The 18298-nt window shown below is 38.7% G+C and overlaps 1 protein-coding gene across 5 annotated transcripts in view; it reads left to right on the forward strand.

Moving 5' to 3' along the window:
* The window catches only part of RARB (retinoic acid receptor beta), a 100927-nt gene that overhangs the window by 73046 nt on the left and 9583 nt on the right, over window positions 1–18298 (forward strand). For all 5 annotated transcript variants that reach the window (XM_007428952.4, XM_088150803.1, XM_025167096.2 and 2 more), the window contains 2 exons: window positions 7446–7606; window positions 12171–12347. In XM_007428952.4, coding sequence (XP_007429014.3) covers window positions 7446–7606; window positions 12171–12347 — 338 coding nt within the window. The remainder of the gene's footprint in view (window positions 1–7445; window positions 7607–12170; window positions 12348–18298) is intronic.

The raw sequence follows: 18298 nt of genomic DNA on the forward strand, positions 1-18298 counted from the left end.
AGTATACATCTAAAAAGCTGGATTTATATAAATTCTAGAGTCTGGCTAAAATAATTTGCTGTAGCTCCTGATTTTAGCTACACATAGCATTTGATTTAAAATTTTGCACTAGCTGATTTTTAAAAATTATTTATTTTTTATTGCTTTTAAAATAATAACAGAAGAAAAGAAGCAAAACACAAAGATAATTATAATACAAATGCATACATTCTCAAAGAAAAGAACACATTAAAAAGTGATTTTAAAAAGTGAAAAAAATGTAACAGAAAAAAGAGGAAAAAAGAAACAAAGTATAATATATTGTTATGATAGTTAACAGTTACAATTCTATATATACTTATCTAAGTAAATATTATTCAAGTGCGTAATACATTGATTTCTAATACACTTATATAACTATCATTCTTTTTAATCTACTGTATTTTGTATAAATGAGTTCCATATTTTATTATACTTGTCCATACAAAGTCTACATCTACAGGCAATTCACTCATAGGTACAAGTGTAATCAGGTCTTCAATCCATTGAGTAAATGGGGCCATACATTTATCTTCCCATAATCTTTTGGCCATAGTTAGGGCATGAAGAATCCATTTACGCTGTCCAGTTGTCAAATTCCATGTACTAGGTATGTAATTCAAGAGAATATTATCCTCTGAAAATTTTAGCTTTTGTCGCACAGTCATATTTATATAGTCCACTACTTTCTCCCAAAACTAAGTAAGTATAGGATGTTTTGCACAAGTTTCCTCCTTTGCTGATTGTTATAATAATATTTTAACATAAACCTCATGGTTTTGCTGCTACTGCATAATCTACATGTACACTAAACACTGTCTTGCTTAAAAAAATGCCCAAGTATTTAAATTGTTTACACTGGACAGACCACTCTGACTTTTTTGACCATTTTCCAAAAATATAAACTTTCAGTTCAATACATGTAAAGTTGATTCTGAGGTTTTCTTTCCAGTACTGGCGAAACATGGCTAACCTTTTTTTCAATTTAAAGCTGGTAACTCAGAGAAGGTTCGTGTTATCTCTATAGAATAAAATGAAGTTTTTGAGAGTGAATAGAAGAAGGAAAATACTATGAAAAGAACTAACAGGAAACTTCCATTTAAATATGCTAATGTTATGTTGAATTATATCCCAAAATTCTTCACAGGATTAATACCAACTATTCACCATTGCCATGGCTTTCAAGTAGTTGACCCTAGGGTCAAGTCCACCATTATGTTTATATATGTAAACAGTTTAACAAGAAGCGATGTCCCTCACATTACAGAATGATGGAATACCTTGCTAGGCAGTAAATCCAAGCTATGTTTATTTAAAGGAAGAGAAGATGGTATTTTCAATACTTGTTCTTGTAACATGGGTTTTTGCAGCAACACCTTCCAATTATCTGTTAATGGATTTCCTGGGAGCTGAGAATCTTCCAGATCCAGATCAGTTCTAAAACTTTTCTTAAAGTTTATTGTCCAATTATTGAAGGAAAACTGGCTTCAGCAAGAATTTGAATTTGCTTAATTCCTGTGGAAGTTCCCTTTTTTTAAAAACAGCCAAGGGTTTTGTTTTGTTTTGTTTATAATTAAAGCTTGGCAAATTCCCTTTTCTTTCTCCCTAAAAGGGATTTATATACCGATCTGTTTACAATTATGACTAACAGAGGCTTTTGAGACTTCTGTTTTTGTTGAAGATGAGCTTTTATTAACCAAATCTTTTCTTGTCCACTTGTGTTCCCAATCAAACTATGTATTATTTCAGGATTTTTATAAATTTAGCAGAGTTCAAATACATTAAGACTTTATTGGAGCAAAGTCATCACATAAAAGCCTATGGTGTTTGAGTCAGAGTACTGCAGGCCCTGTAATATTGGGCTGTCTAACTCAATGCCCATGGAATGGTCCATATTCCATGATCACTTATTTCTCCTAGACAATAGCATTCCATTAGGAATAAAAAGTGATGGAGGAGTCCAAATACATTGCCTGAAAGTTAAAGGGAGGAAAAGAAATATAACTTTCACATTAATCCTAAAAGCAGGGAAGGGCCAGATGTGGATTTCTTGTGCTTCCAGGGGAGATATGGTGAACTGAAGATGGCTCTGTGAAAGTGGAGCTGATGACTGTGGCAAAGACCAAGGAACCAATGAATAGACCGGTTCCTTGAAACCTCTCTGGATAAGGAGAGTATGGGAGATGTGCTCTGGGCAGCGGCTTCCTGCAAGGAGACTGCACAACAGTGGGTTTGAATGCCGGGAAATGATGGGATTAGCCATCTTGCTCACAACCACAGCAGAGACTTTTAAAGGACGCTAAGTTCACAAACCTCACTTGCTAATCACTTTTGGGAATTGCTGATTAACAACTACTAAGCTATTAGAGACCTTTGGAATGACATGTTTGAAAATACTGGGTGAGTCTGCTTTTAATCCTGAACAAAAGAAAACTTTGGATCTTCTTTTGGTTTTTACAAGACATAACAGATAAAGAATTTCATGATTTCAAAAACTGGATACTAGAGGGGTCTAAAGATTTTAGGTAGAGGAAAGATATATAGACCTGTAAGATGGTTATGACAATAAAAATACCGAAGGAGACTTTGAATCAGAAAATAGTAGCCATGATAACAATGTCAGTAATGATGTCTGCTTCTATGGATAGACTATGTCCAAAAGATGTTATTGAAGAAATGTCAGATGTAGAACAAATTTTATCTGAAAAGATAGAGATGGTATCAAAGGTGGATTTACAACTGGCAGGCCAAGAGTATGGTTTAGAAAAGGATGCTGAGGCTTTAAAATTTAAACAGGAAATACAAATGACAAACCAAGAGAATGACCTGGATAATTTTTTCCTACTGGATTTACAAAAGAGGCTTGTTAAAGCCTTGAAGAATTCTGTGTGATGGAATAAAGAAGTGAAGAGAAATCAAACCCTATGACAATATTTGAATGAACTGAAGATTAGGACTGTTAGAAGTAAAAGAAAGGAATATAAAATTGGTTTTTATTTGATCAAGATTAAAATAAGATACGTTGTTACTTCTGTCTACCCTTTTTGGACTTTCTGCTGACACCAGGACTGAAAAGATGATGTTTTATGGATTTGTTTATAGATAAGAGATGGGATATGGGATGAAGAGATAATTGTTGGTAACTTTAGAGAGGGTCAAGAGTTACTAAATTTGTTTATACTTGTTGTGATGAAGGTCGGAAATCACTTCTTTATATATATTTTTTCTTTATTATATTCTTACTTCTTTTTTCCTTTCTTTTTCCTTGCGCTTTTTATTCCTATTTTATTTAAGTTTAGGTTGCATTAGATTTTACTATTATTATCAAAATTATTGATAGAAAAATTATATCATTGAATTACTTGTTATAAAGTTGAATATCCATGCCGTTTGGCTTGTTTTTATACCATCAGTATCAATAAGGTGGAAGGAGATAAGAAGTTCCATCAGAAATGTTCCTCCATTATTCCTTTTATTCCTTTATAAAATGATGATGATGATGATGATGATGATGATGATGATGATGAAGAAGAAGAAGAAGAAGAAGAAGAAGAAGAAGAAGAAGAAGAAGAAGAAGAAGAAGAAGAAGAAGAAGAAGAAGAAGAAGAAGAAGAAGAAGAAGAAGAAGAAGAAGAAGATCTTAAAGTCCAAACTAAGTGGAGGAAATAGCATCAAGGCAATTAACACCTGGGCAATTCCAGTCATTAGTTACACAGCTGGAATAATAGATTGGACTTAAGCAGAACTAGAAGCCCTGGATAGGAAGACCAGGAAAATAATGACAATGAATCATGCTCTTCATCCACACAGTGACGTTGACAGACTCTACTTACCAAGGAGCATCGGGCATGGAATGTTACAAATACACCAGACAGTTGAAGAAGAAAAAAGGGCATTGGAAGAATACCTGGACAGTGAAGAAGATGCACTGAAGCTAGTACACCATGAAGGCTTACTGAATACCAACAAGACCAAACTGGCCTACAAAAAAGACAGAATGAAGAATAGAAGAGAGACATGGCAAGGCAAAGTATTACATGGCCAGTACACAAAAAAACTACACAGGCAAAGCAGATAACAACAAGACCTGGCAATGGCTAAGAGCAGGAAAGTTGAAGAAAGAGGCAGAGGGGCTAATTCTGGCTACACAAGACCAAGCCTTAAGAACAGATTCATACAAAGCCAGAATTGAGAAGACAGCAACAGACAGCCAATGCCGCCTCTGCAAAGAAGCTAAAGAAACAGACTGACTACAAACAACGGCATGACAAAGTAGCAACAATGGTGCATTGGAATATCTGCAAGAAATACCATTTGCCTGCAAGCAAGAACTGGTGGGACCACAAAACAGACGGAGTAATAGAAAATGAAGAAGCTAAAGTGCTCTGGGACTTTAGAATTCAAACAGACAAGCACCTGCCACACAACACCCCAGACTTAACAACTGTTGATAAGAAAGACAAAAAAGTCTAGATAGTGAACATTGCAATACCTGGAGACAGCAGAAGAGAAGAGAAAGAACTGGAGAAAATCACAAGATACAAAGATATGCAAATAGAAATAGAACAACTGTGGCAAAAGAAAGCAAAAATAGTACCAATGTAATAGGTGTCTTGGGTGCAATCTCAAAACATCTGGAGCACCACTTGAAGACCATCGGCATTGACAAAATCACCATTAGTCAATTGCAAAAGGCAGCTTTACTTAGAACAGCTTACATCCTGCGACAGTAATTTTAACACCATCAAACAACAACATCAGCCTATCCCAGGTCCTTGGGAAGGGCTTGATAGGTGGATAGAAATGCTAAATCCAGTCTAAACAACTGGCTGTGCGACCAACAATAATAATAAAAGATTAATAAGGAGTAACATGTTTAGGGAATATGATGGGTTGTGAAGTTTAACCCAGTTTTTACAGCTGGGCTCTATAAAATTATTATATTTGACTGGTAAGGGCACAGGATTTATTTCAACTCTTGTTAGTATCTCAGTCTTTGCTAAGCTAATTTATTTAAAATGTTTTTTTTTACCAGTTTGAGGGATGGGGGCATTGTTACCATATCATCTGCTGGGCTGACAAACAGGTTGTTGGTTGTTGTTTTTTTGCATGCCTCCAACCTGGGAATAATTATTTTTTGTTCATCATCAGGCAGAGCTTAAGTTTATATTTCAGCAAGAGAGACTTCACAACAAATAAGGTCATGGTCTGGGTTAGCTTCCTTAATGACCTTTCTTCCCTTGACTGAAGACTGCAGTCTCCCATGCTGATCTGGCAGTAAAAGTCAGACAAACAGATGTTTGAAAAACTGAATAAAGCAAATTCTTGTGGAAACAAACTCTTGATATCAGTGATTGAATCAGGAGGGCTCAGGAGCCATAGCAAATGAAAAGCAACTGGACTCATATGAAAAAGATGACTCAGATCTCTTTTATGTTTTGATCTCCAGTTAGGGTTAGTAGTGGTGGTGGTAGGAGTCAGAGAAACCTGTTCTAGCTTACGTTGGATTAAATTTAACTGATTAAATATACAGTATACTCCACAGTTTTGTCCACCAACTGGTGGCAGTTATTTGTATCTCTTAACCTAGACGTTCTGGCAGTTTGTAGGACTGATTCCTCTTGGTTCCTTTCCTCATAATCAGTGGCAATGTGCATGAATCCAGAGGCTTAACGTCTGCTGCATTTTTAATATGAGGTTCCAAGGTAGCAGCCCTGTGAAAAGAAGATGGAATTGCAAATTATGCATCAGACATCAGTAACTTCCAAAGTGGTAAAAAATTCCTGCTTGGAAACTGGAGGAGAAGAGTGATCTGAGTCATATCTAAATTATTTATCTGGCCATTGATACCCAGATCAAGTATTCCAAGATAAAATCCACATTAATACAAAAAATAAGTAAAAACCCACAGTAAAACTAGAAGGGTATATAAAAAGAATAAAAGGCAGAGTTTCAGAGCACTAATTGAAAAATAATAATAAAAACTGATAAAATACTCAGTTTTTAAACACTCCAATTGTTAAAATGTACACCTACAGTGGTACCTCAAGTCACGAACTTAATTCGTTCCGTGACTCTGGTCGCGTCCCGAATCAAATTTTCCCATAAGGTTCAATGTAATTATGGTTAATCCGTTCTGAACCATATGTATTTTTTTTAAAAAACCACAAAAATATGAAACAAAATGCAGTACAGTGCAGTATGAAGAGAGAGAACGCTAACCTTGCTCGAGGTGACTTCTGGCGTGGAGGACAGGAAGGCGGGTGGGGAGGCGGTTATTGCTTGGAGGGAGAGTTTCCCTCCATACAGGAAGCCACGACCTGTTCGCAGACGGAAGCAAAATTTTGCAAACGGTGCTGTTTGTGACCCGAATTGGTCGTGAACAGAAGCGTTCGTGACCTGAGGTACCACTGTAGGTTAAAAGTTCTCCAATCTTTAAAAAAAAAAAAAATTCTCCTTTGAATATTGTCTTCTTGAGCTGTCTGTTGGCAGCTGTTGAACTCCTTTTTAGAGCAACATCTCAGTTCTTCTCTGTAGGTATGCACAGAGACACAGCTTTGGGCAAACCTGCCATGTTACAAGAAGGTGGCTGTGGTGCTGAAATCAAAACTCCACCTGTTTTTTATGTGCGATGCCCATAAAACACTGGCGGAACTTCAGTCACACTGTCAAGGCCACCATCTGGACATTTTTGACCACACCCTGCAGAACCCCCAGCAGGAGGGGAAAGGCGGGGGACTAAATTTGAGTGGCAGGGGAAGCAGCAAGCAAGGCCACAGAAATCTCTTCAACCAGGTAAACCATTCCTGTCTAAAAGTACCAATCAATCTAAACGTACATTTTTAATGCCAGTGGACATATCATCTGGAGATCAGATTCTAGAAACAGAAATGATGCTAAAGGCTGGCATGTGGCTTTGCAGAATGTCAGCTTCCCATTATTACAGTCAAAGAATATAAAGAGAAAATTAAAAATCAAAAATGTGTTGGAGCCCACGGGCTCCCAACCTGCAATGGGCCAGATGGGGCAGAGCTAGAGCTGAATTGTTAAGAAGGCCCTTGTGTTCCTGTTTTGTTTTGCATTATGGTTCATTGGTGATTCTTTTGCATACCAACAGCGCTTACTGAAACTGGGAGGGATTTTTCTGTCAAATAAGAATAAGTCATTCTAATGTCAAAAATAACACTTTACTTTTTAACTTTGCCTTAAGGAAATCTCAGATCTTTTAGAGAAAAGGAAAGATTCCTAATAGATTAATATTATGGGCACAATTTTTTAAAAGCTATTAAATAAAATTACTGATTTCCTCTCTGTGTTCTCTGTATGTTTGGCCTGTTTAATGTTTATTGCTGTAATCAGAATCTATTGAATTTAGTGTAGGTTAATCTAAATAATCACATTTGAATTGCCTTTTTTCTTGCCTCTAGCTGTCAGAAATGACAGGAACAAAAAGAAAAAGGAGCCTTTAAAGCAAGAGTTCTTGGAGAATTATGAAATGACAGCAGAGTTGGATGATCTCACAGAGAAAATCAGAAAATCTCACCAGGAAACGTTCCCTTCACTCTGCCAGTTGGGCAAATACACAACGGTAAGAGCTGTTACGAAAATGCCTTTGAAAATGTTTAATGAGGACTGGAAGCTTGGATGGAATCTCAGAATTAGATAAATTAATTGCTCTAGAAGGACCCTGCAAGTTTTTAGTACAATCTCATGCACTAAAGCAGAATCCTTTTATAGTACAGTGATCTAGTTTGGATAGTCCTATAAATGACTGAACAATATACTTAGTTGATGGACCAAAAATAAATGTAACAGGACATATTCTTGCAAACAAATTCTTGGAACGGAAAATAACAGTACGTCAATTAAACAGAAGTGTCTTGTAGGTACAACATATTGTAATGGAATGGAAATAGGAAATTATGATGGTTTTATTTTATCTTACTGGGAAATGGTAAAAGAGAGAAGGAAAAGAAAAATTAACCAGGGTGAGTTGTGCACCCTGTCTATAAAAGAAGGTGCCCTTTTTAAGTGGAAGTACAAGGAAGAAAAGCAAAAATTGGGGGTGTTGAGCTGCAAAGTATAATGTATTATTCAGTGTTTAGTGGATAAATAATTGGGCAGCCAACTTCTCAATAAGAATAGTTTTATATCACAGGATATGTACCCATAATTGAAATTAATAATACAGTTGCATATTGTAGGTATATTGCCACATTACCAAGAGTTTAGTAGCAGAATAAGATATGGTCAAGTCAGTTCGAGAGAGTAGAACTGAAATAAATCCCAAGAGTCAAACAAGGTAGGGATTGAAGACCAAAATCTTGAGCAAGGCAAAGAGCTAGGAAAGTGGTAACTATCAGTTCTAGAAGGATTGAAACACTTTATGTATATGTGTATATACTCCCAGGAAATCTGGCTCTGTAAGTGAACATTGTTTCACCAGATCTGTACATATGCACATCAGTGCTTTGTGAATTCTACTGAGGTTTTGTTCTCTCTGTCTGACTCACTGTGGGAGCCACAATCTCATAGGGAACCAGATCTTTTCCAGCATCTTGGAGCCTCAGTTGTGAGTTTCTACCTCCTCTTTCTCTAGTAAGGAGTGATGTATGGGGTTGATAAAACCATTAAGAAGTCCACTTATTTCTCAGTTGTATTGTGGCCTGTGATTAGATATCACAAAAATGTTGTATTTCATAAAGTCCAGTTTGAGTGTAAAAACTCCAGGCTGAATATTTGGGTCATTGTAAAATTAAAAAGTTGGCAATTTGCCTAAGAGTCACCATTGCCCTTAAAGCAGGTCTGCATAGTTTGGGACCTGCAAGTTAAGCTAGCTTATGTGGCACCTGACAACTCTTCTTGTACAATCCTAGGTAGGCAAGACAATAAAAGAGGCGTTGAGCCCCTACAAACAACACCATAAGTGACAGGAGTCTTGCATATACCATAGCATGGGGGGCCGATGGCCTGATTCCAAAGGAAATGAGAAAAAGTATCAGAGAGAGAATGGGTGTGCCCTCTTTTGGCTCTGAGCCCACCCATGTCTTGCTTCAGCCCTGCCCACCATGCTGTTCCCAGCAAATCACCTCTCAGTTTAAAAAAGGCTGCCCAGCCTTGACTTTATAGATTCACAAATTTGTAGCCCCACCTAACTAAACTTCAACATATTTAATTGGTCAAGTAGAATTCAGTAAAGGAAAGATCTTCCTTCGTTGTGCATTGTGTTGTTTTCTTTTTTTGCAGATGTTCCTGATCTCTGTGTCTTTCTCTTCTTAGTAAGGGGTGCAACAGATAACGACAAAGAACCAGGGACTCCACTTAAATTAAAAATTAAAATAAATAAAAAATCAAAATGTCTGAGTAATTTGATTGTATAGCAGGGTTGTGCTTTTCTGCTGATAAAAATATCACTAGAGTGTTTTATAGTATTATCCTACCCTATGTACACCATTGCAGTATTATGGGAAACAGAGTCCTTAAGTTATGTTCATGAATGCTTTCAGAAAAGGCACTTGGAAAGTACTCTGTATACAACACTATGCTAAACCCTCCAGCTTGATAGTTCTCAATAACCTTAGAGAGGGAACCTTCTTTTTAATATTAAGTTGTTGCATCATCACTTGGCTGGTATGTCGTTGCTGACTTGATTTTATCATTCAGTATGGAGAGAAATGGCTAAAAATGGACTTGTTTCTAGGGATGCTTTTAAGTGCCCATTACCAGACGAAAGCTACAAATGCTTTCTGGATGCCCCTCTCATAGTTACGAGGCATCGAGCTGTTTTCAGTTAGTCTCTCTTGATGTAGCAGGCCAGCAAAGCAGCAGGCTAACTCTCTGCTTTATTCACTGCCTCTTCTCTTCAGTTTCATAATAATCAAATTAGATTTACACTTTGTTAGGGCTGTTAGGCACTGGCTCAGACACAGATGCGTTCACTTCCTTGCGTGGGTGGCAGGAAGCATGATAAAGAGAGCTGGTAAGATCCCACTGAAGATTTTGTTCACACTTGTTGGTTTCATGCAACATCTTTCCAAATGGATACCCTATTGTGAAATGATTTCAAGCCCTAGGCTCTGCTTTGTTCAAGCCTTTTATATTGCCATTTTTCTAGGAAACTGGATATAAACTGCCTATTATATTTAACTACAGCCCAAATGACTACACATCTTGGTCTTATTCCCCACCTGCATATGTACAGCATTTCACCAAGGTCCTTGAGGGGGATATAAAATAAATCTTAAGGATGCAGAGTTCCTGAAAAAGGAAAATTGCAGTCAACAAAACAAAACCTGTTAACCCCTTGTATGGCATGTTGCACCTATAGAATACAATCCACTGGAAAAGATCCAACATTAGAATTCAACTCCCTGCACAATATATGTAGGAAACTATACAAGTGAAATGTGGAAGTGTTTAGTACCATTTTATTTTACCTTCTGAGTAGGTGTCACATATCCTTCCTCCATATCACAAATTGTTCTGGTTTTGTTTGAAAAAGAACAAAAGCAGATCTAATGAGAAAGTTTATACATGGACTCTCTCTCAACTTACTTTAGTGTAGTGCAAGGCAGCGTAGTTTATTATTACAGTCAAAAGACAAACATAAGGAATATAGAAAAAACACAGAGAGAGAAAAAAGAAGTTTATATATAACTAGGCCCTAAAACAAAAGTTAAAAAGGGATATAGACACTTCCTGTTTTAAAATATTTCTTGCATCCCAAACTGTGGTTCATCATCAGTTGTATTTGTGTCTTTTCCAGTTCTCTCAAACATCAGGCTGATGACTATTTATATTCTTCAGATTTTTGTAATTGGTGCACTCCTGTGCCAGTCCTGGCCTGATAATATTCACATTAGCTTTCCTACTTTAGGAGTACTGCGCTATCAAGCAGGTGTGGGAACAACAATTTCAGCATCCCTCACTGCTGACCGTGCTGTCTTGGACCACTGAGGGTATAGTTCAGTGATACTTCTTCTCCCTGTTCTAACAGTTTGGTTGTATCAGTCCTCCCCACTCCTCTTTAGGTTCATTTCCATAATAATTCATTTTCCAAAACAATATATTTCAGTTTTAACTGACTTTGGTCAGATTTAGGAGCTATTCTGTTTTGTATTTTGCAGGTGCAGATAGCCTCTAGATAGGTCACAAAACTGTCATGTTCCTTACTAGATGCTGGTTGTGCATATTACCATATTTTTCAACATTTGTATTACAGACTGAGCCCCAAGGCAATATAAGCTATGGATGTGGCTCCCAGAGCCCCCTCAGAACTTGCTGTCAATTTGTATACTTTAATCAAATGGGAAAGTTATTGAATACTTGGAGAATAATTGTAGTAACTGTGATTACTTGGTTTAATTTTCATTATAATTACATTTTAATATATATAAATCAGATTTAGCTTTTTTTCTAGCCTTATCCACTTGGAGGGATGTGGCCCCCACTATGCCATTGTGCGTCCCTGATTTAAACTAAACTGGATGCAACTTGCACCAATGTGTAGCATAGTACTAAGTACTATATTTTCTCTGTGGGCAAATGTTTGCAGATGAATATACCCAGAGATGAAGAGACCATCATCAAATACCATCTTTGGCAAGGAGGGAAGAAAAGGAATTCCTTATTGTTTTTTCCTGCCTAACAGATGGTTCTTCTCTTGTTCATAATAAACTGTTTTTTTTCACAGTTATAAAACCTTTGTTGAGCCATAGGAAAGAAAGGCTAACATGAACTAATTTGCTGAACCTATAAACATGTGGAAAGGGGTCACATTGCATGCAAACTATACTCTGCAGGATGAAGCTACTTTTCTCACACATGAAAACCAATCTTCCAGTTACACATATTTTAATTCCTGGGTTCTGACGGTAAAGGGTGGGTTTTCAGTGTAGACATTGTATACCTAACAGGAAAAGAAGATCAGTAGCCTTTGGAAATGCTGTCATTTATTTTACCCTCTGGACAGATGGCGCCTTTAATCATAAGCAAAAGAAAAAGCATATAAGGAAAGACTGGACAAAGTTAAGAACAGAGGGGTTCCAACAGCAAACCTCACTGAGCCTGAAATGGTTAATAAAGTTTTTTTTAGAGGGTCTTTGTTTCCGCTACATTCTGTCATAGCAACTGATTCCTTTTGTTCTTTCTAGAACTCTAGTGCAGACCATAGAGTTCGTCTGGACCTTGGGCTTTGGGACAAATTCAGTGAACTTGCAACAAAGTGCATTATTAAAATAGTGGAATTTGCAAAACGGTTGCCTGGTTTCACAAGTTTGACAATTGCAGACCAGATCACGCTACTTAAAGCTGCCTGCTTGGACATTTTGGTATGTAACTTGTCTCTTCAAAGTATTCTGTTGTCTTTTGCTTCCAAGAACCAGTGTATTTTGGGGGGGTCTTCCTGATTAATACTGGTAATAGATAATGGGCACACCAACCTTCGGGAGGTGGTGGGCATGTGCCATGGGAAAGTCTACCCATTGCTGCCAGAAAGCAAACTGGCAAGTATATCCCTACTGTTTTCTCTAGCCTCTTCATATCCATCCCTGTACACTCCAGCTTATGTTTCCTAGACAGGCAAGCACACTCTTAAACGAAGCACATGTACACAGAGGAATTTGTAGGGATAAAGGAGGCTATCACTTTGCTTTGCAGCATTCCAGCTTCCTAGACATGCTGGCTGGGGAATTCTGGGAGTTGAAGTCCACTCATCTTAAAGTGGCCAAGTTTGGACAACACTGCAGTGTTTTAATTAATATATATATAAAAAATAAAACCTCAGCAACAGTCAATCAGCTCACTGTATTGCTCATATTTTGTTCTAGCAAACAAAAGCAGCTCAGGAAGGGCTGTGACTAACCATTCCCCAACTCCCCTATATCTGCCCAATGAACTTCCAGGGAGAGGCTCTATCAATTTTAAATAATTGGGAATGGAAGGAGAGTGCCTTTCCTTTCCTTTGGTTAGCACAGGCAAACTAAAGGATCCGAAAGGGCAAATACACATAGAAGTTGAAGAATGCAGTTTTTCTGTTCAGAATTTGCAGTGCTAAGTTCCAAAATGTTGACTTTTTATTAAGTGCAAGGACACTCTCCCCAGGCTATCTTATAAATGGAATGTTGTTGTCCCTAGTAAATGTTGTGAGGAATAATTCATGTGAAAAGTGATTTGTATGTGATTAATCACTTCTTTAGGGCAGAATGGGGAGTCTGTGGTCCTGCAGATTTTCCTGAACTACAATTTCCAGTACCATTGGCTCTAGCCAGTATAGCCAGTGGTGAACAATGCTGGGAGGCTCCAGCAACAACTGGAGGACCATACTTTCCCTATCTTTGCTTTAGGGTAAAGTAAGTAATACAAAATTAATTTCCCCAACACCTGGCTTTTCTGAACAGAAATAGACATATATAGTATCTTCCAAACAAATCACTGTTTTCTGCTTGCCTCTTACTGTCCCCTTGTTTGGTAGATCTGGAGTTTGGTTTGTATAGGAACATTTCCCACTAAAATAATTAACCATAGATTGCCAGAAACCTGTAAAGTTTGTTTGAAAACGTCAAACAAAATCCTAGGGAGGAGAATATGGTAGGTAGTATAGCTTCTTTTCCTTTTCTTGCAAGCTGTTACTTCTGTATGATGGGAAGAGAAGAGGCCAAGAGGAGGCTAGTGTGCATCTCAAAGATTCGCCTAGCAGAGTCCTTTTTCATACAGGCTTTTGCACTAGCTAGCCTTCTTTTTATTGTGGGTGGTCTTGCTTCAAGACAGAGCCATTTATTGTCAATTGCATGCCTGCCATGGTTAGTGCTGCTATGATACAACATAGTGAAGTCATGCCATGATTTATAAAATTTGGCATAGCTCCAAGCATGTTTGACCAAGAGTTCTGAGAAGGAAGTTGAACTGCAGTTGAGAGGCAGGGCAGCTTAATAAATGGTTAATATATTGCTGCTGGTATGGCTCTTTTAAATAAAGGTTAAGAGAGAGTTTGCATAGCTTAACTTCTCTCCAACTCTTCACTCTTAAGAGGCCTGCTTGCTATTTTCAGCCTGTCATTTCCCTGGAATGTTTATCAGCAGCCAGACATGATCATCTATAATCTCCCCTTGCTTCAAGCACCATCCTCCTGGGTCCCGGAAAGTATTGGACCAAGCTTTTGTTTTTATCAGATGGCAGGGATGATAATACATCTTGTGTGGGATATGTACCATGTTTGGCATTCTGGGCAACTTTTCCTCTGTGGATGGAAGCATTCTCTTGTGGATGTCTGAACATCATGGGACATTTTATGTTCTCAATGTTCTGGTGGGGCCAAAAGTAGAAGTGGTTAGTTAGGCTTTGCATTCTCTTTCTTTTGACTATCCCTTTATGCTCTTCTGATCACTCCCTTTTTATTTGTTTCTCTTTCTCTTTCTCTTTATTTGTTTTCTCTTTCCCTGCCCCATCTCTTCCCTACCTGCTGAGAAATGGACAGACCATTCTTGCCAGAAGTCTGAATTGATTGCTTTTAGGCCAAGAACCACATGAAATTAAACTATGGTCCTCATTCAGCCTAAGGATTCAAATTGTCCACTTCTGCATTATGGGATTAATTTGTGGTAGAGTACTATGTTGGAGGGCTCTCTCTGAAGGTAAAGGGCTAGTTTAGATTACAAAGCTGTCCTCCAACATTGGCTCTATGGCATCCCCACACACTTTCTTCTAATTATCCCTGTGTGAGTCAAGAAATAAGGCAATTATAATGAAAGGCACAGTGATACAAAGGGAAGGACGTCATGAAGAATATTTGAAGGAGACTTTTTACTCCCAGATGACTATTTCAGAGGTGTTAACTCTCATTCTGCTTGAATTGGTCCTGAGCTTTTCTCAGACCTTTCAAAGTGATGGTTATTGAGAGATGGACATTTAAAGAGTTGCCTTCTTTCTAACCTGTGATATTTTCTAAGGGTCAAATTTCATCCTCTTCTTTTTCTTTTCAAAAGTAATTTCCTTTCAAAAGTAATTATGCAGACCTTAAATCTGGACCATCAGAGATATATGAGAGGTATACAACTACCTCTCCCATTTCATTGTCAAATAATTAATACCATAAGGAGGTGTTTGCTAATATATGGTCCTCATCATATTCCGTACATTTTTGACCCATTGGTTCCAATTTTGCCCTTTGGATCAACAGAGAACAAGTTTGTTCCATCTTCCGCATAACAGCCTTTCAGATATTTCAAGATCACCTTTATATCTCCTTTTATCTTCTCTCCATAAACATAAACAGAATAAGTATAACCAGCTCTTTCAATAATTCATCACAGAACCTGAATTTTGAATTTTGACACTAGATAGGTACGTATTAGAAATTCAGGACTATCTTCTAAAATGAACTATTGTTTCTGCTATTATTGCTCCTTTACATTTGTGTTTCATATTTCTATTTAAACCCTTAAAGCATGTCAGTGTTAATAAAATAAAGCCAGTATATTAAAACCTTGCCCTTATAAGAAAATGTCACTTTTCCTGACCTGTCATAGAATTAATAAACTTCTTTAATCTTGCATCATTGGTCATGTAGCTTTGGATCATTTTCTTCAATAAATAAATGAACAAGTATAATGTTTTGACTCATTTATTTAATTGGGTTCTCTATCTAGTTTTAGGACTTGTGTGAAAAACAGGTCATATTTTAAGTCATATTTATGCAGAAATATTGAAAATTCAAAAGGATTCACAAGCTTTTAAGCACCACTGTATTATGTGTCTATCTGTCAGGCCTAACCCAAGGAACTCCAACAGACCATGTAAATTCAGTCCAGCTATGTTTATTAGCGACAACCTCTAGCAAGACTGAAACCCCAGCACCCAAGTAATGCCAGCCACAACACTGTGAATTCCTCAGGGAGGTGCCAGTCTCATCCTCTTGTATTTCCTACGCTCTTCAGGAGATGAAAGAAAATGTTTTTCTCCCTGAGCCTGGCCTATCCATTCCATCACACTATCACAGTCATGTGTTTTGTCCATAATTCTGTTTTCTTCTGTTATTTTTTAAAATTTTGGATGAGATAAGTATCAAGGGCTAATGCACATTGTCATCTTTCTTCCATCCTCTCAACAGCTCCCAGAGCAACCTGCCCAACACCCCCAACTTCCTAGGGATGCCCCTCTCCCAACTGCTACTACCACTATCATAATATGATATAACCCATAGGTCCACTCACCCTGAATCTTCCCAGTACCTTCCCATCACCTGTAATGAAGGCAACCAAACCTCAAAACTCAGAGTTAATTAAATCAGGACTTAGTGATGTGGGAACTCCCAGAAAGATCACCTTTGTTTAGTTCTGTTCAACCTTGGGCTTTCTGTACTACCTATCAAAGCAGCAAAATCAGAGCTATGGTGGGGAAAGTCCTCTGGATCCCTCACTTGTAGGCCAGTGAGCGTAGCGGCAGCAGCGGCGGCAACCTTTGGACCCCATCCCCAGAGGAGGGAGAGGCAGCCCCCTCCTCCCTTTTCCTGCCTGCTTCCTCAGCTGCTTTCTCAGGCTGATTTGGCCTCTCCTCCCTCCAGGCCCCCTTCATGACACCTGCAGGGCTGGTCCCAGGCTACTGGAAGGAGATGAGACCCTCAGAGTGCGCCAGAGGTGGTGCAGGGCAGTTCGGCTACAGAGCCTGTGTGGACTTGCATAGATGGCAACTGCAGTCTCCAGAGGGAAAAGGGTCCCTCACCAGAAGGCTCTTGCCAGCCCAGGAAAAGGACTGAGCAGCCTCCATACCCCAGAGACCCCAACTATTTCCAGGTCTGCAGTAAAGTGGAGCCTGGTGCTTTCTAAAAGTGATGTCTGCTTTGCTGGCAAGAGGAAGAGATGCAACTTAGGACTGTTGTTTTTCCAACCCTCGTGCGCACGCTCTCCCTCCCGCCCTCCCTGCTTTCTAGCCTCTGAATGGAAAAAAAGCAAGCACCAGAGGTTGCCTGAGAGAAGACACTTTGGGTTGCAACTGGGAATCATTGCAGCAAGGAACTGGCACCCAGCATGGCAAATCCACCTCCCCCTGTTCTTCCCTCCCAAACTCTGCTCAGCTACTAGTGTCCTTGGCTTTTTTCCTGCTTCTTTTCTTAGAACAGAACCATTCATTTTGGCCCATACGTAGACCAAAATACCTGAATCATGCATGGTTCAAATCTAACAGACCACCCATAAACAGACCCCCCCCAAACCCCCCAAAACCCATGCTGTTTGGGCACCAATTGCTTTGAATATCCCTACATTAGAAATTTTGCCTAGCCACTGCCTAATAACCATTTACAGCTTTTGTGTGTCCATGTGTGTGTGTGCACCTTCAAATCAGTCCTGACTCCTTGTAACTGGCAAGTCCATGAAATTTTCTTGGCAGCATTTTCGGAATTGGTTTGCCCTTGCCTTCTTCCTAGGGCTGAGAGAAAATGACTGCTCAAAGTCACCTAGGAGGTTTTTTGGCTACAGTGGGAATAGAACTCAGGGTCTCCCAGCTTCTAGCCCAGTGCCTTTAACCACCGCACCAATCTGGCTCTCATTATAGCCTTATCATCTTTTAAAATGACCATTCAACGTGGTGGTCAACATCTTTTCTTTTTTGTGTGTGTGTGTGTGTGTCTTCAAATCAGTGTTGACTTCTGGTGATTGCCTGGACAAGTCCCTGCAGTTTTCTTGGCAAGATTTCATAAGTGGTTTGCCATTGCCTGCTTCCTAGGCCTGAGACAGAGTGACTGGATCAGGTTCACCAGCTGGCTTTGTGCCTAAGGCGGGACTAGAACTCACGGTCTCCCAGTTTCTAGCCTGGTGCCTTAATCACTACATCAAACTGGCTCTGGTCATCATCATGCCTAGTGATAATTTTTCATAATTTGCTGAATGAAGTATTTCCTTTTAACTACAGGTAGTCCTCGACTTACAACTGTTTGTTTAGCAACTGTTCAAACTTACAATTGCACTGAAAAAAGTTAACTTACGACTGGTCCTCACCCTTACGACCAACATGCGTCCCCGCGGTCACATGATCAAAACTGGGCCCTTGTCAATCGGCGTGTATTTACAATGGTTGCAGCGTCCTAGGGTCACATGATCACCATTTGTGACTTTCCCAGCTGGCTTCCGACAATCAAAATCAATGGGGAACCATGGTGATTCGCTTAATGACCACAGTGATTCAGTTAATGTCTGCAACAAAAAATGTCATGAAATCGGGTGTGGTCATGTGATACTTCACTTAATGACCACACCGCTTAACAGCAAGTTTTCTGGTTTCTATTATC

Source organism: Python bivittatus, unplaced genomic scaffold, assembly GCF_059951505.1.
Source record: "Python bivittatus isolate LINGU-HERP-01145 unplaced genomic scaffold, Pbiv_v1 ctg000610_np1212, whole genome shotgun sequence".
NCBI lineage: Eukaryota > Metazoa > Chordata > Lepidosauria > Squamata > Pythonidae > Python > Python bivittatus.